At 44.3% G+C, this 25,499-nt stretch overlaps 2 protein-coding genes and 1 long non-coding RNA gene across 3 annotated transcripts; all 3 read right to left on the reverse strand.

The window, feature by feature from the left end:
* Positions 1-1,569: 1,569 nt before the first annotated feature.
* LOC130138837 (uncharacterized) lies at positions 1,570-3,440 on the reverse strand. Its single transcript, XR_008817122.1, has 2 exons — positions 3,273-3,440; positions 1,570-3,166 (listed from the first exon to the last, which is right to left on the reverse strand). It is a non-coding gene; the product is annotated as an uncharacterized LOC130138837 (long non-coding RNA).
* Positions 3,441-7,325: 3,885 nt separating this feature from the next.
* LOC130138839 (uncharacterized) lies at positions 7,326-8,178 on the reverse strand. The gene is made up of 3 exons (XM_056314083.1): positions 7,890-8,178; positions 7,652-7,788; positions 7,326-7,533 (listed from the first exon to the last, which is right to left on the reverse strand). Exons 1-3 carry the CDS (start codon positions 8,057-8,059, stop codon positions 7,460-7,462), a joined length of 381 nt encoding a protein of 126 aa, XP_056170058.1. The 5' UTR covers positions 8,060-8,178; the 3' UTR covers positions 7,326-7,459.
* A 3,314-nt stretch (positions 8,179-11,492) lies between these two features.
* On the reverse strand, positions 11,493-14,107 carry LOC115684671 (scarecrow-like protein 4). The gene has a single exon (XM_030609512.2). It carries the CDS (start codon positions 13,891-13,893, stop codon positions 12,040-12,042), a length of 1,854 nt encoding a protein of 617 aa, XP_030465372.1. The 5' UTR covers positions 13,894-14,107; the 3' UTR covers positions 11,493-12,039.
* Between the last annotated feature and the right edge of the window lie 11,392 nt (positions 14,108-25,499).

Consider the following 25,499-nt stretch of genomic DNA (forward strand, 5'->3'; position numbering starts at 1 on the left):
GGTTGCTCATCGTGCATGCGCGTGAGAGTGCATGTGTGCACATTGCACATGATTAGCAACGGTTGCTGATCGTGTGTAGCATGCACACGATTGCTGACCATGTGCCATTTTGTCTTTTTAAATCAAAACGCACACGGACAGCAACTATTGCTAACCGTGTGCAACTTTTAAATTTATATATACATATATACAAACATAGAAGTGCACGATCATTATATGTGTATTTTGTGAGCATCGTATGCACACACGCCCATGACAAAAAAAATTAAATTAAATTAAATCTCATTTAATTTAATTTCAGTCCGACTCAATTCAATTGCAAACATATTTGCAATATCGTCTCTTTCGTACAACGTCATCCTAAATTGATTATGGTGTGTGACATCCCTAGGTTCGTCACTGAGCTGGTAGTAAAATTTGCACTAACACATTAGTACTCCATAGAGAATTGATTGTCCCGATCAACCTCTAGGTCTTACAAGCCATGATTAACATCTAGCAATATGTCATGGTTACCCAGACAGCGTGAATGCTTTAGGAACATCATGAACTTGTCAATTTTGGCTATAGTGTAATTCAATCCCTCTGTTTTACTATATCCCCATCGAACAAAGACCATGGAATATTTGTCAAGCCACCAATTCGATCATATGCACAAACCTAATTGACATGCATTTTATATGAGACATGAACAATTCATTCTCGGTTACAACCCCGGCCGAGGATTTTAATGTAATGTCAAGATTAGATTGCATAGGACATCATTATTGTACCTTGCGTATAACAAGAAGACAGATTTCATTTTGCGCACACGTGTAACTTCGTATGTAAACGAACTATGGCCATCAAGTACAGAGACGGATCAACAAACTGGCAATATGCGCACCTGTGAACCATAGCCATCCAACATACAAGTCAACACTATGCCTCAGGTCTAAGGATTATTTACATAAGACCAGAGCATGAATGATTAGATATTGACCACACTAAAAGCTTTCATGTTGCTAATTGTTTTATGCATGTCACGTTCAGTGAACTTATCTGATACAAGCACCTATGTTCTGACTTGGACATCACAATACCTAATGACTTGTGTCTCGTCGTTCCCTTAAGTATCCAATACTTAATGGTGAAGCTAAGAACACACCGGTCTCAACAGGATCATTAATATCCACTCAATGATCCATCGACCGAGAACAATTTAAAGATTCAGTCTAAGTATGAACCTGTCACGCATATTCTTAACATCTCAAGAATAGGTCCAGTCACAACTGATCCTATAGAATCATTTATACATTTAAATAATTGGACAAATGAATGAATACATTATTGCCATTAAATAAATAATGAAATTGATAGTACAACTTAAATCCCTAACATGTAACTATTACATGGTAACTTTAGGACATACATCTAACAAAGGAAACCGAGACAATACAAACACTGTGGTCTTCATCACCCATAGAGAACCAGTACATATGCTGCAAATGATTACATGACTGCTAAACAAACATACTCTTCATGCAGTGGCCCAACTACAGAACTTAACTAGAAATAACTCAAAACACGAAATGAAAATTGGTGTTGCTCGATCAAAGGTACGAGATCACCAACCAATTAACGATGTACTTACTGACCATAATGAAAGTAGAAAAAATAGTTTCAAAAATGTTGGGAGATATTATAATTTGATGTATCCTCAGAGGATATGCAAGGTCGACACAGAAACCGAAACACCGAGGTGAAAAAATCAGCTAGCACTTACCAGTAATTAATAATTATATTGTCAATCCTATTTGCTTGCTTTCATGTTATCAACATAATATTGAATTCAATAGAGGTACATTATAAATCAAAACAAGACTAATTCATGATACTATTGATGTAGCTATGATTTAAGCGAGATAACAAAGAGCGATAGTTAGAACTAATGAAAGACCGGCGGCATGCGGGAAATATTAGTTGCTCTTTTTTCTGCTTGTAAAATCAGAATAATCATGCCAATTCTGGTATGATGAGCAAGAGCCCTACCGAGCAAACTTGACTATTTGTTTAATTCTAGCAAAAGTAAAATAGGCAGTTGACCTAACTAGAGGTAAAGGGGCGGTTCATGAACCTTACTAAAACAAAATATCGGTGAACATGCTACTTCCGCATTATAGTGAGCACATACGTTTGACCTTAGGTTAATCAGAACATGGAGGTAGCTCTTATAGTTGTCTGGCCTATTTCCAATGGTGCTGACTTTTCTTGAAAACACTAGAGTATTTCTCATAGTGTCTCCAAAGACAGTAAACCGTCACTAAAATTTACACTAATATGGTTCCCAAATCCCAATTATTTCATGGCATTAGTTGTATGAATTATGCCAGTTCTGAAACTTGCATATGCTAATTCTCAACTTGAATTGAATAATTCAAATTTGAACTCAAAGCCTCTAAGATGGCCTTAGTACCTCAAATTACAGCATCAGCTTCCGCGGTGTGGAATTGAGGATAAACGCTTGCCCTGCTGATGAAGTTTCAGAGTCTTCGGATGCAATTTGCGGCCATGGCAGAAGGATTGTAAAGAAGGGCAAATCGGGCTCAGCGAATGCACATGAAAAAGCGAAAAAGCACAGGAGAGAGGAGAACCCGGGCAACTCCCGTGCGATCTCCCCTCCAAACCCCCCCCAAAAAAGTGAACTTTTATCGACTTTCTTGACCCGCCGTGCGAGCGCACCCGTCATGGCAAAGGCCTGGATGACAAAAGAACGATTAGAGACTGAGTTCCCCCCATGAAAAATCAGGGGAGCTCTCGTCCCCGACATCTCTGTCAGACATCCTTCGTCTCGACAAACATCGCCACAACCTCACCGACGATTCCAACGTGTCACAACACAGACAAGCAGTTCCCTTCAGCCTCTGATGAAACCTATCGATCCTCCACGAATCCCACTGGGCTGACCTCGCCACACGCTCCTTTCCATTGGACACGGCCTCGAGAAACTCCAGCCGCAGTAGCTACGACGACGTCAAGAACTAACCGTCACGAAGCAACCCAGCAGGAGGATTGTTCCGGCGTCGCAGCGGCCATCGAGAAGCGAGATCGCCTGATCGAGCTGAACTCGTCCTCACACACGTATTCCACGACCAACGAACCTGAACCAGACAGCGACCGCACCAACCTGAGCCTCAAATTCAAACCGAGAACACGGACGCTAGTGTAAGGCGGAGGAAACGACGCGATCCGACTAGACAGCTCGAAGAGGAGAAGAAGGTGAAAAGGCTCACCTCAGCCAGGCTGATGATCGACCTCGATCTTCACAACCAGCCGCTTCGAGCTTGCCGACAACCGCCACGGAACCGAAGATCGCCGAAGCGATCCGCGCGATTCCGATGGCGAAATCGAATCGGAGGAGCGTCGGAGACGGCGATGGCGCGGGCGACGAATACCGGTTCTCGTGTAGTGAGAGCTTTGCTCGGCCGATGAACGGGCGGGATCAAAGCTGGAGATACCATCGACGGTGCGAAGGGAGGCCACGTGGAGGAACGGTTGCCGTTGCTTCGCTCGCGATCGTGCGGTTGGAGACTGAGAGTGACCCGGTGTGCATTTTTTCGCTCCCGACGTCACGCGCGGCACGTGCGACGTGGGGATTCCATGTCCAGTTGTCCCGCGCGCCGCGACCGGTCTAAACGGGCCTGCACGTGGATGGACCGGGTTCACGAACTAATAGGCCGGGCCCGGTTTCGGCCTGGCCCCGACCAACCAGGCTAAAAACTAACTTTTGCCCTTTCGGGATAAACAAAAACGGCCTTCGATAGCAAGTTAGGTCCGACCTTTGATCGAAACCCGATCCGACTCGATCGATTGATTAGGACTACTCCGTCGACATGTTCTCTTTCGCGTTCCTACGTGCCCTCTCAAAGGGTCAAAGTAGTCGCACTTGTTATCATCGTCCCGACAACTTTCCAACTCCGACCCTGACATTGCGTCGGTAAGACTCGCCCGTTATTCCGGAGACCAAGTGGCCCGCTAACGTAACTCTTCTGGCGAAGCATACACACATACAATTGCTGCTCACGTTGTTGTGAAGTTTTACATAAGTTAAACGGATGTTATTAATAGTTTCTCGCATCACTGTAGAACGGTTTCATCACAACGATGAGCATCGAAAGGTATCTATGTTACTTCCTCGAAGGACGGGAAGATTTTACATGAATACGTGGAAAAGGGTCCATAGGCTAATCTAGATGAACAACAGATGATTATCATCGTATCATGGCATCGAAGAAAAGTGTAAAGTTCATGAGTTTGTTTTCTTAATTTGAGAAATTCAAGAGAATTACCAAAAAATTTCTGAACATTTTGCGCCTGTGCCAATTCAATCCTAAACCTTTTAATTGTGTCAATTGAGTCATGAAACTTTTCACGTTTTATCAATTAAGTTAATTTGGTTAATTTTGGCCGGAAATCGTTGACATGGATGTTTGATGTTCTTCGTGGCAAGGCCAGCGCTGACGTAGACATTTTTAATAATATTTTAATATTTTTCTGAATTTTTAAAAATATTTTTTGAATATATATTATTTTTTCTTTTCTTTACTTTTTATTTTACTTAGGGTTGGCGTCCTTGCGAGGGCCATGACATCCTCGTCGGTACCGGACAAGGGCATCACAGCCCTCACTTTGGTCAAATGGACTCAATTGGTAAAACGTAAAAAGGTTTAGGACTCAATTGGCATAAGTGCATTAAATTTATGACCGAATTGGCACGAACAGTTTACTCAACAATAATTTGATCGAATATTCTTTCACAAAATGATATATATCTCTCTTCCATGCACTGTCTTCACAATCATCTTAAGTCGAAACAATATTCGCAATCGTGCCCTTTTGCTTTAGAGCGTGTTTGGTAATGTTTCTATTTTTCTGTTTTTCTGTTCTTTTGTTCCCTGGAATAGAAAAAAAACAAAAATCCGTTAATATACGTCAGTTAATTTTTCTATTCCCGGAAATAGAAAAGTGGCCAGGGAATAGATTTGGAATAAAAACAAGAAGTAAAAAAAATGACTTTTCTGTTCCCAGGAATAAAAAGAGAAATAATGTCATTTTAAAAAAACAATTTCATGAACCATTAAATCTCAAAACTCGAAACCCTAAAACGCAAAACCCCAACCCCTAAACCTAAACCCCAAACCCAAAAACCAAAACCTTAAATCCTAAAACTATAAACCCCAAACCCTAAAACCCGAAATCCTAAAACCCGAAACCCTAAAACCTAATACCCGAAACCCCAAAAACCCAAACCCCAGAACCTCAAAACCCTAAATCCTTCAAACCCTAAAACCCTACCTCAAAACCAAAAACCGAAACCCTAAATCCTAAAACTCTAAACCCCGAAACCCCAAACCCGAAATCCTAAAACCTAATACCCGAAACTCCAAAATCCAAACCCTAAAACCCAAACCCCAAACCTCAAAACCCTAAACCCTAAATCCCAAACCAAATCCAAATCCTAAAACCTTAATCCCTAAACCCCCAAACCCTAAAACCCTAAACACAAAACCCTAAAAACCTAAACTATAAATGCTAAACCCCAAATCGCAATTTCCTCAACTACTATCAGGTATTTGCTTTGTCTATAGGGAGTAATCTTCTTTATGATTGTACTAAGGTCATCCAATTATATATCATAATATATTTTGATTCTATTTATAGTCTAATTTTATCCAAACATGAATTGTTAAGTCTTCACTGACATTTTTATAATATTAAATAAAAAAATTAGGAATAGAAATTTTTAGAATTATACAAAACGCATTTCTGTTCTTTTTCTATTTCGGGAGTAGAAAATTTGTGCAATTACCAAACGCATTATTTTGCTCAGAAACTCGCCTAGAAAATAAAAATAGAAAAAAGTATTTCTGAACAGAAATTATTTCCGGGAACAGAAATGTTACCGTACTCATCCTTAGCCGGTTAATCTCTTTGTGGAAGAGCTTCTCTCTACCCTGATGGATAATTGAAGTAGGATGAACTTTTTTAGCTTCTCTCTACCCCTTCGGTTCAGCGGGTTAATCTTCAATCAATGCACATATACTCTAGTTTTTGCCCCACCACCACCGGTCCCTACGAAACCCATTCAACCTAATGTCCTGTTTTAGGTAAAAGTTCGGTGTCATTTTGTTGGGTTTAGAGAACCCAAAATCGGGTCACGTGAGAACCCTGTTGGAGGTTGAACACAAATCTCCAACAAATGCCATCCTAAAGTCCAACATGGGGGACAGACCACAGTGCATCCTGGCGTCTTTCGCTTATAAAAAATTGTGGGGCTAGGACAAATTTGAGATTAAACTACGCCACCTAAGATTCTCCGGGAAGATAGGTCGCCGGAAGTCCATGGTTTAGGGATTTCGAGCACTTGTGTCCCTCATATGATAATCGGGCAAATGGGTGGGTCGGATAGGATAAAAAAAGGTCTGGCCCAAATTAACCAATTCCCATGAAATGCGAATCTAGCGATTCATACTCAACTCATATTGCTAAAACACTTCCAAAATTAACCCAATTTAGGAAACTCATACTCAAACTGAGATGAAAGGGCGGAGCGAGCGAGTACGAGATCCCAGAGAGAGTGAAAAAGAGTCATAAATGTGGGTTGGTCTAAATATGATGTGAACCCATTTAACACCCGTATTAGATTAAATTGGGCTTTGCCATTCTAAACACATTTTTATCCATTTACTGAATATAATTAACCTATATAACAACTCAGCTCATCAAATATAGGTTAAAAAATGAGGGTATGACCCATTTTGACAGGTCTACCTAGTACTAAACAACATTCGTGTAAAAATTTGACAAAGACGTGTCCATTTTTAAAATCACTAGAAACATTCACGTGCAATATAATCACTTGAAATTGGTAAAAATCTTTAGCCAAAGCAAAAATGCAAGAATCCACATAATCTTATCTCGTAGATGGTAGATATATGGACTCGACATGTATAAACTTAGATTCTCTTTGTTTCGCGAAAAATAAATAAACTAAAAAGTATCTTCCTAAAACTAACCATTTCATATCGTTTGAATTAATTAATCGCTTATTTTTCTCGAAATAAGCACACCATGAGCAACACGCACTTACATTATAGTCATTAGCAATAGTATAATTATTTATTTCATTCTACATATCTCTCGGGATTATGCATATATATTATTTGATCGTGCATATTCTCAATTGATTATATCCGAAATTACGTTTATCTTATTACCTTCAATAGTCACGCAATAAACCCTATAATTAGAATCGTGTACTCTTTATTCGATAAGCAGTAAAAAGATTAAAAAAATAATCTATAATTCCAAATATCGAAGTACAAAAACACCAGCACAAGAAAAACCCTCGTACTCGCCCACAAACTACATTAAATTAAACCGAAGTAAATCAGCATTAAGGAGCAAGTAACGGCATCGTTCAAGACGAAGCACCGGTCTGGTGTCGCGCCTTCTCCTTCTCCTTCACCTCGCTTCCCTGCGTCTTGTCGTAAGCTTCGTTCCGGCAGCAACATCAACGCAAACATGAACGCGAGTCAGCATCGAAACTTCTCCACGAAACGCACAGTGAGAAACTAATCATCAAACGCATCGACTGCTACCGCAACATTACCAGGATGGTTCGCATGGATGTCTCTGTCGACCTGGATGTTGTTCGCGGACTTGCTGCCCTCGTAGATCCCGCCGAAGCCTTCCTCGTCGGACCTCGTCGCGTAGCCCTCCCCGAACGAGTGCGCCATCGCATCCGGCCTTCAAACACACATCCCACAACCCAACCCGTTTAAATTCGCGGGATCGATCGGCGCTTCGAAAAAGCTTAACGAGAACGATGAAGAGAGACACTGACTAACCCGGTTTTGGCCTTGGCGCCGTCGCGCTCCGCCTGGCCCTTCTTGTCCATGTCGCGGGCGGCCTCCGTGGCGAGCGGCCGAAGAGCCGGCGCGGCCCGGCGGAGGAGGGCGGAGGAGGGCGGGCGGGTCCTGTTCCCGGCGAGCGCCGATCTGACAGCGGAGTGCATCATCTTCTTCGAGAGCGCAGAGTACCATCTCGAGCGAACTGAGCCTCGATTTATAGACGGAAAACGGCCTCGGATCCGATTCCGGCGAGCTGATTTCTCGGAACTGGGTCAGTCGGATCCGATTCCGGCGAGCTGGTTTCCCTCGCGGGGAGACACGTCGCGAGCGTCGGGGGGGGGGGGGGGCCACGTGGCGTGCGGGTGGGAGGGTGGATGCCTCGAAAGGATGACGTCACCCTCGCCGACGAAAGTGTACGGATAATCTTATGATTCAAACTTTATCTTCCGAACGGTAAGTATGAATTATTTGACAGTCCAATGTATATTTTAAATTTCAAGAAAGCTGATTGAATAGCCCAAGCGTTTCGATTTGATGCGTCAGATTTCATGTCCAAATCAAGCAATATTTTTCACTGAAATAAAAAAAACTTGAAAATCACGCTTATTCACTTTGACATCAGTTGAGTAAAAGAGTTCGGATATATTTTTTTTGTAAGATGAGAAAAGACTCTAGGTTAATTTACGGCTTAAATATGTATATCTAGGTCTGACTTATTTATCACTAATTTTTATGTGGCAGTTGTAATGTTATCATGTTGTAACCGCGATCGCGTTACGATTTTTTAGAATGGTACAAGGCACTTTGTCACCGGAGAATTAGGGATCCCTGGAGCCTTCACAATGACAAGACCAATTTGAGTGAGTTTGTGAATTTTGATAAAAAAGAAAAGAAAGGCCAAACACCTCTCGAAAAATCAAAATTGTCGTCCAAGCAATTCTGGCCGAATTACTTTTAAGGGCATCAATTTTATCTTGGGTCCCAAATCTAACCTAAGAATTCCTTTTGTCTCGCAAAAAAGCACCCGTTATGGCTCGTCTTTCAATTCCAGATCTAAAATTTTTCTGAAGTCTCCTAAAAAAAATATCAACTTTCAATAGATACCCAAATTGAAAATCATATTGGGCCATGTAATCAAGAGAATTTAGGGATCCCAATAGCCTTTTCAATGACAAATTTCCCAACAGCACTTAAAGATGGGCCACTCCATAGAAACCAAATTGGAGTAGAGTTGTCTGAATTTCGATCCAAAAAGGGCAAACACCTCCCCCCAATAAATCAAAACCGCACCGACTCACGTGTCGTGGATTTTTCCCCTTTTTCCTTCGAGAAAAAAATAAAGAGAAAGGGACACAATTTAGGAAATCCACCAAAAATAGTGGGCTAAAGCTAGTGGACTCCAACCCCTCTCTGCTCAAGTTGACTGCCCATCAAAATTGACCTCACCTGATAACAACCGGACTTCCTACCCTCCCTCAGTCCGTTTGAGATTTATTGTTCGATTTAGTATTTTTAGAAGGATTAATGCCACAAAAAACTCTAAGTTGATACACCTGCAATAAATTTACTCAAAATTAATTTTTTAACTATTCAAAATCCAAAACCGATACACTTGTGACAAATTTACCCTCAGTTAGTTTTCATTGAGTTTTAGCGTCTAATTGATGAGCTTGATGACACGTGGCAGTTGATGGGTGTACCAGTTCAGGGTTTTACCCCTCAATTTGTCGCAGATGTACCAATTTGTGATTTTTTGTGGTATTAATCCAATTTAACAGATGGTAAATTTGTCACAATGGTACCAGTTTGGGGTTTTTGATTAATCAAAAATTTAATTTTGGGTAAATTTGTCACAGGTGTACTAATTTGAGGTTTTTCGTGATATCAACCCTTTTCAAAAATTATCTGAATGAATGAAAGCCATATTTCTGAACCAAAAAAAAAAAAAAAGTTAGCCCTCCGAGTCGGAAGTGTTTGGTCACTCTTTGAGGTCCACGTTGAGTGAAATTTAATCACATCCTAATTTTAGTTAGGATATCTAATTGGGTACACTCTACTACTTTTAGGGGCTCATTACCATGGATTAGCCCTGCTAATGCTAAAGTAGATCACCCAATGACTCTCGAGATATTGGGAGATCGCTTCACAAAATTGATTTACTAAGTGATACGGTAGGTTCCTGCGGGAGGACCATCCCGTGTGATGAGCATATCGGAATTTGTGGAATGAGGGCTGGAAATGTGGACCCGGGTGCCTAACTCACGAGTGCCAATAATGGAACCTGAAGGGGGCCTATGAATACCAAAATTCAAAGTAGCCCAAAGTCCAAACATAGGGAGATTTTCTTCTTCTTTTTTTAAAATTTTTGCTTTTGCAGGAATCCATGACTAGGACCAGAGGACCCAAAAATACAGGGTAAGTCCACTGACCTACCTACTCTGTCTCGCACTTTCACTTATGAGTCTGATCTCCATCTCTCAGAGTCTCTTCCCTTGGCATTCCATGCCTCGCACACCGGTGAATTTTGAATCTCTTGAGGCCTTTCGAAGGCGATCGGACATGGAGTTAGACCTTCGAGCCCGATCCGCCCCGGAAAGCAATCGGTTCGAGAAGTTACAGCAGAGCCATCAATCCCCTGTTGATACGTATACATTGTATTTTGGAGGGTTGGGCGAGAGAGATGAGCGAGACCTTTTCGTAGCTCCGGTCTCTCGGCGAGAAAGAGATAGAAAAAGACTTGACCTTGAACTGGTTTTCCGATAAACACAGGCGGTGAATTCGAGTTCCGACAGAGACTGGACCAGAGGAGGCATTGGTGGTTTTATTGATCCGATGGGATGTGGAGATTGCCGTTGCTCGGTGAATTTATTCGGGTACTTTAAGAGGGACGCCCGGAAACAGTCTTGGACATTGAACAGAGCATCTTTCGCTTTCGTGTGCGATGGTTCATCACCATGCTCTTTCGAAAGAGATTTAGCAAAGCTACAAAATCGATAGCGAACTTCTGGGACGTTTTATGGTCCCTCGAGAGACCGGTCCACCTGACTATTCCATCCCATGGATGGCTGGCAATCAGAGAGAACGCAGAGCGAAAGGGACAGGCATCCGGATCACGATTCATGACAAAGAAATGGAAAGTGGCTCCTGCATTTGGCAGAGAGATTGGCGAGACTGAACCAAAGGACCATATGGCAGTTTCAAGTTGCTTTTCCATTCATAGTTTCAGAGGAAATTGATTGCAAAAGGCCTAATTAATCAACAATATGGTTTGAGAAAAGGTATTAGGAAAATCTGTCTAGGGTAAGTAAAACAGAGCTCTGCACATAAATTGAATACCCTTCAATCGAACCCCAGTTCGAGACACCTGAAAGACAACGGCCTCCTCCATAATGCTCCAGTTCTTGTCTTCCAAGTTTTTAGGGTTTTCGGAATTCCTGAGAAAAACTCGATGTCACACGGCATGAACCGAAACCCACCCAACTGAAAAACCAACAGGTTCTGAAGAAAAAAAACCACAGAACATGGCAATTTCCTGCAAGAGGACTCAAATTGCATCTTTCAAGAACTCGGAATTCTTCTTTCTTAGCAAACCACAGAGCCTGGTATCAATCAGTATTCATCATCTGCTGACTTCAAATGTTTCAATCTACAGGAATTGAGTGAGCGAAACAAAAACTAATGTACAAGAATTACACATGTCCGAGCCAAAAAGAAAAACCTAATTCAATTCTTGGGTACACAAGTGTCCCCTTTTTACATTTGCTTCTTCACCTATATTAATCCCAAAATCCCAAAAGAGAGAAGAAAGAAGAAGAAGAAGAAGAAGGGCAAACTAGAGTTCATAGGCAAGAAAGGAGGAGTAAAACTCAAGCTAAGGAAGAACCAACTTCTGGAAACTAACCAAGGACCAAGTAAAATCCAAATGAAACAGCTTCGATTTCACACCATGTCTGATCTGACTGTAAGCTCTGGACTAGTCTCACCGCTAATCGATTTCGGATCATCAAAACCATTACCCAAAGATTAATTACATAGAAATGTAGCAGCAAGAACAAAAATTACCCTTTTGAAAGATGTTACCTATACACCCATTTAAGCCCCCTCCTCCCCCAAGAAGAAAAAAGATGAAAATTGAAAGAGACCTCCATTAACGCCACGAAGAGACAGTAAGCAAAGGCAGCTCGTTCCAAGCTAGGGAGAGAAACCCAGGTGGAGAATCCACCAGCGAGTACCGCGAGCTGTACTTGTAGTTCCACAGCAGTATCTTGGCCTGGCTCACCGCGTAGTTGCTGAGCGGCACCGCCTCGAACCCGGCGGCCCGCTCCATCAGGACCCTCCATTGCTCCTTGTCCTCCATCCGCTCCCTCTCCATCCCCGGCCCCTCCGGCCCGACCGACCGCGCGATCCTCCCCCCCAGCAGCAGCCTCTCGACCTCCTGCCGCTCCGGGGAGTCGCGGCCCATCGGCTCGAGCGACTCGAACACCGCGGCATAGTAGGCCAGCGCGTTCTTGAACCGGGCAGGGTACGCGGCCCGGTTCAGCGACGCGTCGTACTCACCCAGCGTGACGATCTTCGGGCCCAGCGACTTCGCCAGCCGGAGCGCCCCGTCGACCGCGGCGGAGGTCTCGCCCAGGAGGTTGTACAACTGGAGCATGAAATTGACGGCCAGGTCCTCGTCCGGGTCGACCCGGAAGCTGGAGGCGTCCAGGGAATCGTTAGGAGCTAGAATCGGGTCGAACTCGAAGTTGAGCTCGAGGAGCTTCGCGAACTCGCGGAGGCGATTGCCCGTGGCGAGGAGCGAGGGGGCCGGGTTGTCCCCGAGGGCCCGGGCGGGGATGCCGGAGATCCGGATTCGGTCGGGCTTTCCGGTGGAGCGGGTGGCGAGGGCTTGCAAGAGAGCCGCCCACTGGACTCCCTGGACTATCCCGAAGTCGACGATGTGGATCTTGCTGGCCTTCTCGGTGGCTTCCAGGATTGCTTGGTTCGCGGTCAAGTGGGCGAACTTCGAGTACGGGCAAGCGTCGTTGAGGGCCTTGTACGAGAGCGTGAACTCTTCCGGCGACGTCGACGACGCGATGGGGCTTCCTTCGAGGGAGAGCCGACTGTGGAGGGCCTCGGAGAAGTAGAACGCCACTCGCTCCGCCGCATCTCCGCGCTCGGACGCCGATTCCCTGAGCCGAGCCAGCGTCTTGGCGGCCAGCTCCGGGTCGGACTCGCTGACCCGGGCGCAGTCGAGGAGGGCCTTCAGCAGCGGCTGCGACGGCTCGGTCTCCAGCGTGGCGGAAGCAGAAGACGCCCCGACGGCGGCCGTGGCGGCGTCGCCCCCCTTGGGCTGCCTCGGCGGCGACGCCGAGACCCTCGCCGGCTTGGAGTCCTCCGCAGCCGCCGGCGGAGGAGGAGGAGGCGGCGTCTGCTCCGCAGCCCAAGTGGGGCTAACGACCCGGTTGAGGTCCGAGTTCCCGAGCCGGCTCGGGCAGGCGACGAAGGGATCGGCCGAGTAGAGCCCGAAATCCGCCGCCGCATTCTGCCACGCGTCGCAGGCGGAGGGCAGGCTGGAGCTCACCGGCGTGGAGTCCCCGCTCCCCATCAAGCTCTCCATCCACTCGTCGGAGTCGAACTCGCCGCCGCCGAACCCGCCGCCGAAGCGGAACCCGCCGCCGCCGCCGGAGGGGTGGTGGTGGTCGAGGCCGGGGAAGGGGAAGGCGGGATCCGCCCCGGAGGCGACCTGGAAGGGGTCGGGGAAGGCCGGGGGCCCGAAATTGGGGGAGCTGGCGTTGGAGGAGGCGGAGGCGGAGGCCGAGGAGGCGGCGGCGGCGGCGGCGGCGGTCCATGGGCTGAGGGAGAAGGAGTTGATGCCCAAGAGGAGGTGCTGGTGGTGGTGGTGGTGGTGGTGGGGGTGGTTCTGCTGCTGCTGCTGCTGCTGCTCCTGCTGCTGCTTCTGCTTGATGACTTGCTGGGCGATGGCCATGAGGTTACCGCTGTCGGCGCACATGTACGCCATTCCCTTACTTCGCCCGGCGGAGCGATGGCGGTTGGGGGGGGGGCGCACTCACATCACCGTGGGAGCGGAAGCAGAGGAAAGAAGAACCGACGACGGCGACGTCAGTTGCGGGGAGAGAGAGAGAAAGAGAGGGGGGGAGAGAGAGGGAGTGATGTGCAAACGGTCAGAAGCAAGATTTTAGCTTTAAGTAGAGAGAGAGAGAGAGAGTGTGTGGGTTTGGTGAGGTGAGGGAGCGGATGAAGAGAACGGGAAGGGGGGGGGAAGGAGGGACGGCGAGGCGAGCGAGCGAGCGAGAGGTCTAGAGAGAGAGAGAGAGAGAGAGAGAGAGAGAGAGAGGGGAGGGGGAGGGGAGTCCGTCCAAAGTTCGGGAACGGACCTTGGGCCCCACCCGCTGCCCCTCCTTTCTTTGACAGACGGGGTTGTTTTTCTTTTCCTTCTCTTCTTTTTTTTCTTCTTAATTTTTATTTTTATAAAAAAAAAAGGGGAAATGACGGGGGGTTTTCGAAGGAGGACTGACGATGAAAAGGAGGGTTTTTTTTCTTTATATTTGTTTTGCGCTGATCCGTAGCCGGTCGCTTATGACACAGCCTGCCTCGTCCGCCGTAACGGGAAGTTCATCCGTTTCTCTGGGGTTAAAAAAAATGATTAATACCACGAAAAATTCTAAACTGGTACACTTGTGACACATTTACCCCAAACTATTTTTTTGACCATAAAAAACCCCAAACTAGTACACCTGTGACAATTTTACCCAAACTAATTTTTAATATTATTTTTTTATTTTTTTGAATTTTTTCTTTTTTCTTTTCTTTTCTTTTCTTTTTTTTTTCTTCACTTCAACCTCTGGCCGCCCTCGCTCGACTCGGCAAGGGCGACCCTCGCCGGATCTAGCTAGGGCGGCCTCGCCCGACTGTGCGAGGGCCGCCTCGCTCGAAGCGGCGAGGGCGCCTCGCCCTTGTCTGGCGGGCGAGATGCCTCGCCCGACGCCGGCGAGGGCAACCTCGCCCGACGCAGACGAGGGTCGCTCGCTGATCCGGCGAGGGCGCCTCGCTCGATACCGCCGAGGGCAGCCTCGCCGTAGCCTGGGCGAGGATCGCCCTGCCCCGGGCGGCGAGATATGCCGCCGGACGCCTGCGAGGGCGGCTCGCCCGGGACGTAGGCGAGGGCGGCTCGCCGACGCCGGCGAGGGCGGCCTCGCCCGACGCTCGGCGAGGGCGGCCCTCGCCCGACGCCGACGAGAGCGGCCCTCGCCGGCTTCCGCCTCTGGCCCGTCGCCGGTCCAGGTTGAAGATAAAGAAAAAATAAATAAAAGGAAAAAAATAAATAAATATTCGAAAAAAATAAAATTTTAATTTTAATTCAGGGTAAAATTGTCACATATGTACCAGTTTGGGTTTTTTGTGGTAAGTTCAAGGTAAAATTTTCACAGATGTACCAGTTTGGGGTTTTTGATGGTCAAAAAAATAGTTCGGGGTAAAATTGTCACAGGTGTACCAGTTTGGGGTTTTTTATGGTCAAAAAAATAGTTTAGGGTAAATGTGTCTCAAGTGTACCAGTTTAGGGTTTTTCATGGTATTAACCCTAAAAAAAAAAAAAGAAAGGGGGGGGGGGGGGGCGAAGCTACCTACCGTTTTTACCGGATATCATTCGCGTCCCGCTAAAATTAAACAACCCCCAAGCACCTGAAATGACCAAAGTGCCCCTCCTGATCCGGCCGATTTGGCTTGAGCCGACTTCTGACTTCTTTTTTTTTTTTTTGGACAAGTGCATTGAAAATCCTACGACGAATGATGAATCGAATCCTGAAACTTTCAGAAAATTCAATCGAGTCCTAAAAATCGTCAAATTTGGCATTGTCCTTCATGTTTTAGCCACATTAACGTCACGTAGCAGAGAAAAAAAAAGTTACGTCAGCATTTTCCATTAGCCAAATTGGACGGAGTTAACGGAAGGACTTGATTGCACCAATTTGACAAGTTTTAGGATTCAACTACATTTTCGTTATAAGTTTTAGGACTCCAGTGCATTTGTCCCTTTTTTTTTTTGCGAGGTAAGAATTTAGGATTTAGAAATGGTTAATTTTTCCAAAAGAGAGTAGCGTCTTCGTAAATAGGGACACAAGAATAATCGATGTGAAGATGCAGAATGGTCAGTATAGGAAAGAAGGACGAAGAGATTTATCGAGGAAAAACGACACTACTTACTACAGAATATTGTTCACTGTTGGATGTCATTTCTAAACTTGCAATCCATTCAATTTAAGTTCCTTCAAAAAAGATATTGCACCGTGGAGATGTCTCGAGTATGAGCCTACTAGAAAAAAAAAACCAACTCAAACATAGGTGTCAACTGTCAAAGTATGACGATTTAGCACGAAGTAACCACATTAATTATGGTCGAATTTTGTAAAAATGGGGTTGCCAAACTTCTGATTAATTTAATTTAAAGTCCTAAATTCACGTACCATTCAAAAGTCTTTGAGTTTGAACTTATTTGAAAAGACCGACTCAAATACGTGTACAAAATATCAAATTACGAAGTTAGGACATGGAGGGGGCGCCGAGAGTGGAGGCTGCAAGGCCTATAGGTAGGGTTTGGCAATACTAAACACAATCCATCCGCATGACACGAACACGACACGAGATAAAACATGATAAAATTCAAATTTAATATAATATTACGCATCTAATTTATATGTTGACACAAATTGACATGTTTCCGTCGTAACCCAGTTATGTGGCACACGAGTCAAAATCAACACCTTTTAAATGACACGAGTTACAGACACGATTAGGAGATGATAACATAAATTGCAAACCCGTCTTGGAGGTAGGTGCTCAGGCTAACCAAATAGGCACCGGAGCGATGTCCAATATTCGCCGTCCTTTGGGAAAGGCTTCCATCATAGGGTTTCCGTGATAATGTCTATATTTGACTGTTTTCATCTTAATCCGTTGATATTAGATCAAACTCGCAGAGAGAATGACAAGTTCACTGTTAGAGAGGGTTTTGATGAGGTGTTTAGTCATAGTAGCAGGAGAATTGTCGATTGGGTTGTTTTGTGAGTCTAATAGACGTAATTTGAACCGAAAATACGAGAGTGATGGAGTGATTCGAGCGTATCTTGTAATATTCATTACATCGCTTGATTTTTATAGTGAAATTTTTCGCTATTGGTAGTAAAGCAGGAAGAGAAAATCCGCTTGAGTCGTACGGTGGTCCTTCGCCTTGTTATGGCATTTACTTGGTCAAGTGTTTCATGTAGTCTCGCTGGTTTTTTGCAATCTTATTTCTAAGGGCTATTTCCTTGGAAGTATGGTAGGATTAGTTCCCTCGCATTAGTCTATTGTTAGAAATGCCTGTTCTTCTGATCCGATCTCATTCAACGCTACGCGAGATGCAATAAGGTAAATGATAAGTCACACTTGACCCAAAGATATAGATATAATTTAATACGAGTGTACTTAAGGATGTAACCAAGTCGAGCCAAACTAATCCAGTGTGAAGTAGAAATGATCAGTTCTAGGGTGAGTCGATTTTAGGAGTAATCGATTTTCGGTCCGATCCAATGAAACCGATCACTTAGGGTTTAGTTCACATTTTACTAATTCATGTTAATGAAGTTCACTTAAGATTGAGTTTACAATTTATTAATTTTTTTGAAGAAAAAAAAAGTATATGTAGTTGGTCCGGTCCGATCGGTCCGGTTCTCCCTTGGAACCGAAAACCGGACCGCCTGGACACTGGTTCTACTTTTAGTAACCGGAAATCGGATCGACACTTCTGGGAACCGGACCCAATCGGAGTCTGGGCGGTTCCCAGTTTGGGTAGTCCATTTTGCACACCCCTAGTCGATTTGAACCAAGAACCGAATCAGAAGGGTCGGTTCCCGACTTGTAGAATCAGGAACTAACCCACCTGGTCCTAAAACTGGTCCGGTGTGGTTCCCGGGTAGGTCTAGGAATCGGCGGCGATATATTTCTTTTTCCTATACCTTGCATTGCAAGTGTTGTTACATAGTTTAAACTCTCGTTCTCTAGTATTATATCGGTGGAAAAACGCTAAAAATATGATTAAGTACGATCGAGTATCGTTAACTTACCAACGAAGAAAAGCATCAATCCAATCCGAACAATTCGGTTCCATATTTAGAATCGGGAACCGGACCGATAATCATCGGTTCCCAAATTATAGGAACCGATTCGAGCCAATAATGATCGCCCCCTAATTGCAGAGCTCGAACCCGACTCGACTCGCATGCTTAATGCCCGAAACTCAGAGTCAGTCCTCCGGCGCCTACTAAAATTTCGCCCGAGCTCGACCAGATGGCAATCGATTAACGAATGATTTTCAAGGTCCGGCTCGAGGTCTCGAAGTCAAAAAGATCGAAACTTTTTAATATATCAAGGCGCAAAAAGGGGAAGTTCACAAATCTAACTAGGAGCTTATGACCCCCCCCAAAAAAAAAAAGAAAGAACAGAAACTAGGAGCTGACGTGGCGCCTAGGACCCCCGTGGGCCCCAGGGAGGCTTCCCGCCGTGAAAAGACCCCTTCCTTCCTTCCTTCCGCGGGGGAGGGCGTGGCGTGGGGTGGGGCCGTAGAGGTCTACGTGGACCGACTTTACCTCCCGCACTACGCGGGGGGGGACCTCGAACGCCGCGTGGGTCCCGCCCTCGCCGGGGGAGCGAGCGGAAACCGACGCGTCAGTCGACGTCGCCGTCAATCGTGACGTCATGTCGCTGTTGCCCGTGGCCCCCGCCCACCCACGGTCAATCTGGGGGGGAAGCGGAATCGAGAGATCTCGACCGTCCGTTCCCCCGGCGGATGCCCTGCGACGTGCCCGGTAATTACTGGTTGGGGGGGGGGGGGCCCCCCTCGGGCACCGCACCCGCCCCGGTAAAAATGGGTTTTTTACTTTTTACTCTCGGATTTGACCCGCTTCTTCCTCTCTCTTTTTCTTTTTATCTCTTTGGTTTTTTTCACCCCGACGAGATGGGATTGATCTCCAATTTTGACCAGACTCAATTTCAATTTTTATCATGACCCCAAAAAAAAAATAAAAAGTTCAATTTTTATGTTCGAATGAGTGAAATTGGTAAATCGATGCGGTCCCTCTTCGTTTTTCTATTTTCATTCGACGTTTTTTGTTTTTGTAATTTTTTTTCGGATAATAATAAGTTATCCAAAGGAGTCATTATGGTACGTCTCTATTTACTTTGCCAAAGTTAAAGTTGATTTTGGTAAACCCCCCGTGACATAGGCGCTTTGTTATATTGTCGTCGCTGCCACTGCCGCCGCCTCGAAAGGACGAAAACGAAATGCGGGTAAATTAGAAGAGGGTTTAAACATAGAAAACCCTTGAGTTCGCTTTGAGTAATTGTTTACCCGAGAAAAAGTCTGAAGAATAGCATGGACGAGAGCCCGCTTTGAATATCGCATGGTCCAGAAAAACTCGTTTATCGATTCATCGCCCCATAAGAACAGTTCGATATTAGAGTACCATTCTTTCAATACGATTCTATATATGCAAGTTACATATGTAAACTCTTTTGCTGAAGAACAATTAAAATTCGAGAAGTGACCGTGCTATAAAGGTTTCGACATGAAAATGACCGTCCTCAATTGAGGCGCTTTTATCTGTTCGTGGCAATCGACCCTCCCAATCAATTCCGACCAGAAAAAACAAAGCTCTCCAAATCAAGCAGAACCCGAGGGCATACGACGGAGACCAATGCCTACGCATTTTCAACGACTAGGAATGAACCGGACATCGATCGATCGCTAAAACATCGTCCGTGTTGGTAACTTATAGACCCGTTAAATCAGTGAATCGGATTTAAAATTATCCAACTCACATCGATCCATTTTCATACAATACAAATTTAGCGATTTATATTCGATTCGACTCATATAGCTAAAGCATTTCCGTAATTAAATACCTAAATCGAGATAAGAGTGATAAATGTGTCCGGCTCGTTCGCTTGTGTTTGACCCGTTTGTCGTTTTCTGGGACGTGGAAAGGAGAGAAAAGGGGATGTGATGAGACGAGACGAGAAAGGCGAGTGAAAGGCGCGAAGAGGTGGGGTCCGATGACGTGGCGGATAGACTGCCGTGGCCACATTCTTTTTGGGCGGCTGCGGGGCCCCGGTCCGGCCATCGGCCAATCAGAGGCCAGGGAAGAGGGGGGGGGGGGGGCGAGTGTGGGCCCCCCACAGGGGAGCGGTGATGGACCAATCACGGCCCCACATGCGGCCTAAGCAGGGGAAGAAAGCGTGTGTGGGGGGGGGCGGTGCAGGATTATTTCTCCCTTTCTTTTTTGACGGGAGCGGCAGCGGAAAGCAACGCGGGTCTCCTCGGGTCTCCTCGGGTCAACCCAACGGGAAAAAAAGAGAGGGGGAGGGATCGCGTGAACCCGGATCACGTAAGCCCGGGTCCCGATCCACCGTCGCGCGAGCCCGGGGGTCCACGCGATCTGACGGTCCGTATAAAGGCGTTTATTTTTGGAATTTAACGTTTCATTAATTTCAATCCTATTACCTACGGCGTGATTGTTATACGAAATACTTTCTCTTATACTAGTGATATCTATCGACGGGAATTAAAGCTATGCGGTTGATCATCACATATCACATGGTCGGCTTACTTTGATGCGCGAGCGACCGTGTCAATATATCACGTCCCCATAGTAGTTATTTTTTGCAGTTCGATGGTTCAACAACGTCCTCATGTGTTGATAGTGTCGTGCGATTGTCGCATAACTGTCATGCGTCGCGTCGGCTTAGTATACGATGTATAGCTCCCGTCGTTGCACATTTGCTACTAAAAACACCGCGATCGATTGAGTTGTAAAACGGATGTGCGCAATTTGTGACGGGCTTCAATCGAAATCCGGAAACTTAGTAATTATAATTTTGGAATGTTTCATAGTGAAAAAGGTTATATCAAAGAAAGAAAACATCCCTTTCTTTGTTTTCGGGGAAATTACACAAAACCTTTCTAAACTTTTGAGGATAATACGTATTTACCATCGAACTTTCGATCGTTACACCGTATTCGTAGTCATCCCCATGTTATTTTCTCCGTTAGCATGTGTAATGCATATTATCTTTTAGGGGTAAAAGTTCATTTTCATCTTAATTTTTTTTTATGGGAATTTATCTTTTGATGAAAAGGAATTATAAGAAAGGAAGAAAGATTAATTAACTAAGTTATCAATACCAGAAAACATAATATTAATGATCATTTTACAAAATAAATACACTAAATAAGATATCTTAAATACATCGTTTCCGTTCATAATTTTTTTTGGGTACTTTGATCAATCGGTCATTTTTTTACATTAATTAACCAATTAAAAATACGTAATGAGCATCCGATTTTGTCATTTGACCTTTTTATTATCAACGTCTTTTACCTTTTTACTTAATCCGTATTTGTTATTTTCCTTGAAATATCTTATCTAGTTTTATTAAAAAGTCTATGCACATCAAACTTGAACAAATCTTTATCGTTTAATTTCATTTGGTATTTATATTTTTCTATAGCAGGTATTGCATTTTACTTCATTTCCTCCCGCTTTCTCTATTTTTTTTTTCCATTTTTAATAGCAATTAAAGGTAAAAGAAAGACTCCCTTTTAAAAATATGATATGAAGATGCACTTTTACTCCTTAAAAATCATGTGCATTTCCCTCAAATTTAGCACGCTAGGGGGTCACTTTGGTTCTAGCAAAACCCTAGAGCATTGGCATTTGCCCCCACATTCTCATTCCAACAAACCCTTGGTTCTTGGCTTTGATCCTTGTCATTTCCAAAGTATATATGTTGTCCTGATTAAATTTAGTCCCTCATCTTTTGGGTGTACATGGCAAGGAGAAAGATTTATTTTCACGAATTTGCGAGATAAATTAATTCTATCTAATTTGGTAAAACCAAAATCAATCCACCACTGCTTGGAGAAACAAGGGAAAATTCCAATTAAAGGCCTCAAATGTCCTTATTTTATTAAATAAGAGTATGAAGTGGCTATATCAATATAAAAAAAGGGCCTGACTTAGCTAGCCGAGGGCATTTTCGTCCTTTATTTTTAGTTTTTCTTTTCCCCTTTTTCCCTTTGCCGGCCTTAGGCAAGGCTGGGCAAGGTTGCCCTTGCCGAATCTGGCGCAGGCGAGGGCAGGGCGACGAGACGGAGTGAGGGTTGCCCTCGACAGCCCAAGCAAAGGCGGCTCTCGCTCGCGGCCAGGCAAGGACGACTCTTGCCACCGGCCCAAGTGAGGGTGGCCCTCACCCGACGCCGGCGAGGGCGGCCCTCGCTGGAGGTCGACGACCTCCGCTTGCCAATGTTGATCTAGGGAATGAAGGGAGAAAAAAAAAGAAAAAAGAAACGAAAAAGAAAAAGGAAAGTAAAAAAATTCAAAATATATATTTAGAATTTTTTTGACTAAAATACCCCTGCTGGAATAGTCACCTGTTGGCTAGCCGCCCGAAAATCCTTATTTGAGATGATTTGGCCATTTTAGGCCCAAGATTCACTTTAGACTTTTATCTGAGAAAATAATGGCACTTTAAGCCTTTATTTGAAATTTTCCAATGAAAGCAATTGAAAAGTAGATATTCAAGCATTGCCCTCGGAATCATTAAAAAAAAGGGAAAATCACACAATGGTCCTTGAATGTTGACTTGATGTACAATGTAGTCCATGAACTTTTAATTTATTTAATGTGATCATAATACTTTAGCTCAATGTGTACTATCATTCCTCAACTTTTAATTTGTTCAATGTGATCCCTAAACTTTCGGTACATGTTCAAACTAGTCCCTAGATTAATGCCGTCCCTAAACTTAAATTAATAGAATGATAATATTGGATATTTTCATACAGTTTAGGGACTAGTTTGAACATTTACTGAAAGTTCGGGGATCAAATTGAACAAATTAAAAGTTTAAGGACGATATTGCACATTAAACTAAAGTTCATGAATTATATTAAATAAATTGATTATTTATGTTATTATCTTAAAAAAAAAAGGAGAAAAAACCATTGGCCTACAGAAAGGAGAAATTAATTTAAGTGGAGATGTGTGAATGGATGGAAAGAGGTGATCTGTAAATCAGCAGTCTAACCACACTCCAAAAGGAAGATAAGACTTCAAGATTAGCAGCAATCTCATGGTGACAATAGGGGGCTGTAGCTGTCCTTTTCCTTTGTATCCAACTTCATCCCTAATGCTGAGTTAAGTGGACAAATTAAGGGTCTTAATCAAAAAGCCAAGAAGTGAAGAAAGGTGGAGAGATTTGACTAGGAAATTACAAGGGAGAGGGGGGGGCTCCACTCCATGCTGGATTTCTTTTTCTAAGGGCCCTCCATCAGCGACACACACCCCTATCTTTACCTTTTTGTCTAACATACCCATCTATCTATCTCTCTCTCAAATGGGTCTCCAATTCCAAATTGTCAAATCATCATTTCTCGTTCACACTTGGTGTGATGCACATTGCAAAGACTCTGTATTTGTCGATGAAACGAGGAAGGATTCATTCCTCTTCCAATAAGAGATGATTTCCGCGATGGGTCGCGGTTTCACGCATCGCTTAAGCTCCCTCTAAACCGAACGAACCCGACGGGGCCGGCAGCATCCGTTTGCCTCCTCGGCTGCTTGATGTTCGATGCGATTTAACATTAAGAATCTGCTACGAGAGAGTTAAACCACGATTTTAACAAGATCAGCTTTGTCATTTGTCCTTTCAATGTTTTGTAACTTCCTGACAAAGTTTGGACATGCAAGAGACACGAGGGGGAGTCTTGTCGGCTCTACATCGTTTTCAACTGTGGTAGAGTTCAACCACGAATAGAGATTAGTCAATCAGTCAATCTATTTCTCTGTCTATTCGTAAGATCTAACGCCGTATAATTTTGAAAGGAAAGACAAACATGTAATCATATTTAATGCAACCGATCGCGCCCCGTGTGTTAGATCGAGACATGGCCTACAGAAGACACTAAAATTTTGTCGTTTTTGTCATTCACTCTGTGTAAACTCGTGTTTAATTGAGTGCGAACGAGCTTCCTGTTAAAATATTTAAATATCATACATACATCAAACGGTTTAAAATTTTAGAACAGATGACGGTGGACTCACAAATAATTTACATGATATCTCTAATTGTGTGAAAAAGATTAATTAAATGCATCAAAGAACTAAAAAATCGTCTATAATATAAGTAATCACTTTTCCATATGAAATATGATTACGGGGTCTTCTCATCAAATTACGCCTCCTTGCTCGGTACAAGACAATCCGAGATTCCTGTTAATGCAATCTTGTACATGCAAAAACCGCTTAACACGAAATGAACTCCAACAAACTTAAGCCCGATATCGCGTTCCAGCGAACCAATGATTGACGAGAGAGAAAAAAACAAAAAGAGAGGGGGGGGTCGAGAGCTAGCTGGCAGGCAACGAGAACACGACACGATGCGACCGGACGCACCGATCCGACGTCTAAATCTTGCGAAATACGTACCGGGTGCGACGAATCCCATTCGATGTGAATAAGAGACTATGGTGGTTGCGAATCAAGAAAGGCCGTCCGTCCGTATAAGGGGCCAAACAACAACAACGGCTGGTCGGGGGTCAAGCGCTGCAATCGAGTGCTGTGGTAGCGATAGTCCACGGGGCGCAATATTATACCATTGACCGTGGGACAAAAAGTGCAGCAAACCAAAGAAGAAAGAAGAAGAAGAAGAAGCAGAAAAAGGGCAATCGGCGACAGCGGCGGGGCCTTTCGACGTCCCTCCGATGGAGAGAAAAGACGTTACTTCGGTGGTGGTGATGGTGGTGGTCCTTGTACGTGTGTGTGACAATTTCTCTCTCTTTTCTGGGGGTTCAACGTGATCATTTATTACAATAAGGACGTGGTCATCAGTCGTGAGGGCAATCATCAGCCAGTTTGATTCATCCATCAGAGATTTTTTGGGGAACGCCCCTCCTCCTCCTCCCGATCACTGATGTTTCCATTCTTGTCCCCCTTGCCGGACTACGATGGTTTTGCTGCGCCGAGAGAGAGAGAGAGAGAGAGAGAGAGAGAGAGGGTCTTGTTTTCTGCACTTGCGCAATGAATCTCGGCCTACCTTTGAAGGATTTTTTTCAATCTCTGTCCCGAACCTGTTGATTCCGTTTAGGAAAAGACCCGGTTTTTCGAATTTCGTTTCGAACGTGTCTTGGATCTTTTAACACGGTTTGTCGAGGGGGAGTTCCTGGTCCGATTCCTATTCCGAATTCGACTTCTGCCCTTCAAGAAAGTAGATGGGAGGATATCATAGGAGGAATAATTCAAAAGATGTGATTCGAGGGAGAACATTTATGCTGCCTAGTTCATGTAAAAGGCATTCTTCATTCATCAAGGGCATCTTCGAAATTTTCTGTACGTGGAGAAATGAAAAAAATTAGGTTCTTCTAAAAGAACACGATCCTAATTGCACTGCTATAAATTCTTCAAGACTAAAAAGGGGCAAAAGGTCCTTACTTGGCAGGCGATTTTTGGAGGGAGTCTAGTCATAGGACAGATTTGACATGATTTCAATAGGTGGTGATTTAATTTTATAAGT

Source organism: Syzygium oleosum, unplaced genomic scaffold, assembly GCF_021117445.2.
Source record: "Syzygium oleosum isolate NSW1041296 unplaced genomic scaffold, Sole_v2.1 Sole_v2.08, whole genome shotgun sequence".
In the NCBI taxonomy this organism is placed as follows: Eukaryota; Viridiplantae; Streptophyta; class Magnoliopsida; order Myrtales; family Myrtaceae; genus Syzygium; species Syzygium oleosum.

Coding starts and splice junctions, on each gene's coding strand:
- LOC115684671 (XM_030609512.2), bottom strand. CDS start 13,893: ATGGCGTACATGTGCGCCGACAGCGGTAACCTCATGGCCATCGCCCAG.
- LOC130138839 (XM_056314083.1), bottom strand. CDS start 8,059: ATGATGCACTCCGCTGTCAGATCGGCGCTCGCCGGGAACAGGACCCGC. Junction 7,789..7,889: donor GGCGCCAAGGCCAAAACCGG/GTTAGTCAGTGT, acceptor GTGTGTTTGAAG/GCCGGATGCGATGGCGCACT. Junction 7,534..7,651: donor CATCCATGCGAACCATCCTG/GTAATGTTGCGG, acceptor GCCGGAACGAAG/CTTACGACAAGACGCAGGGA.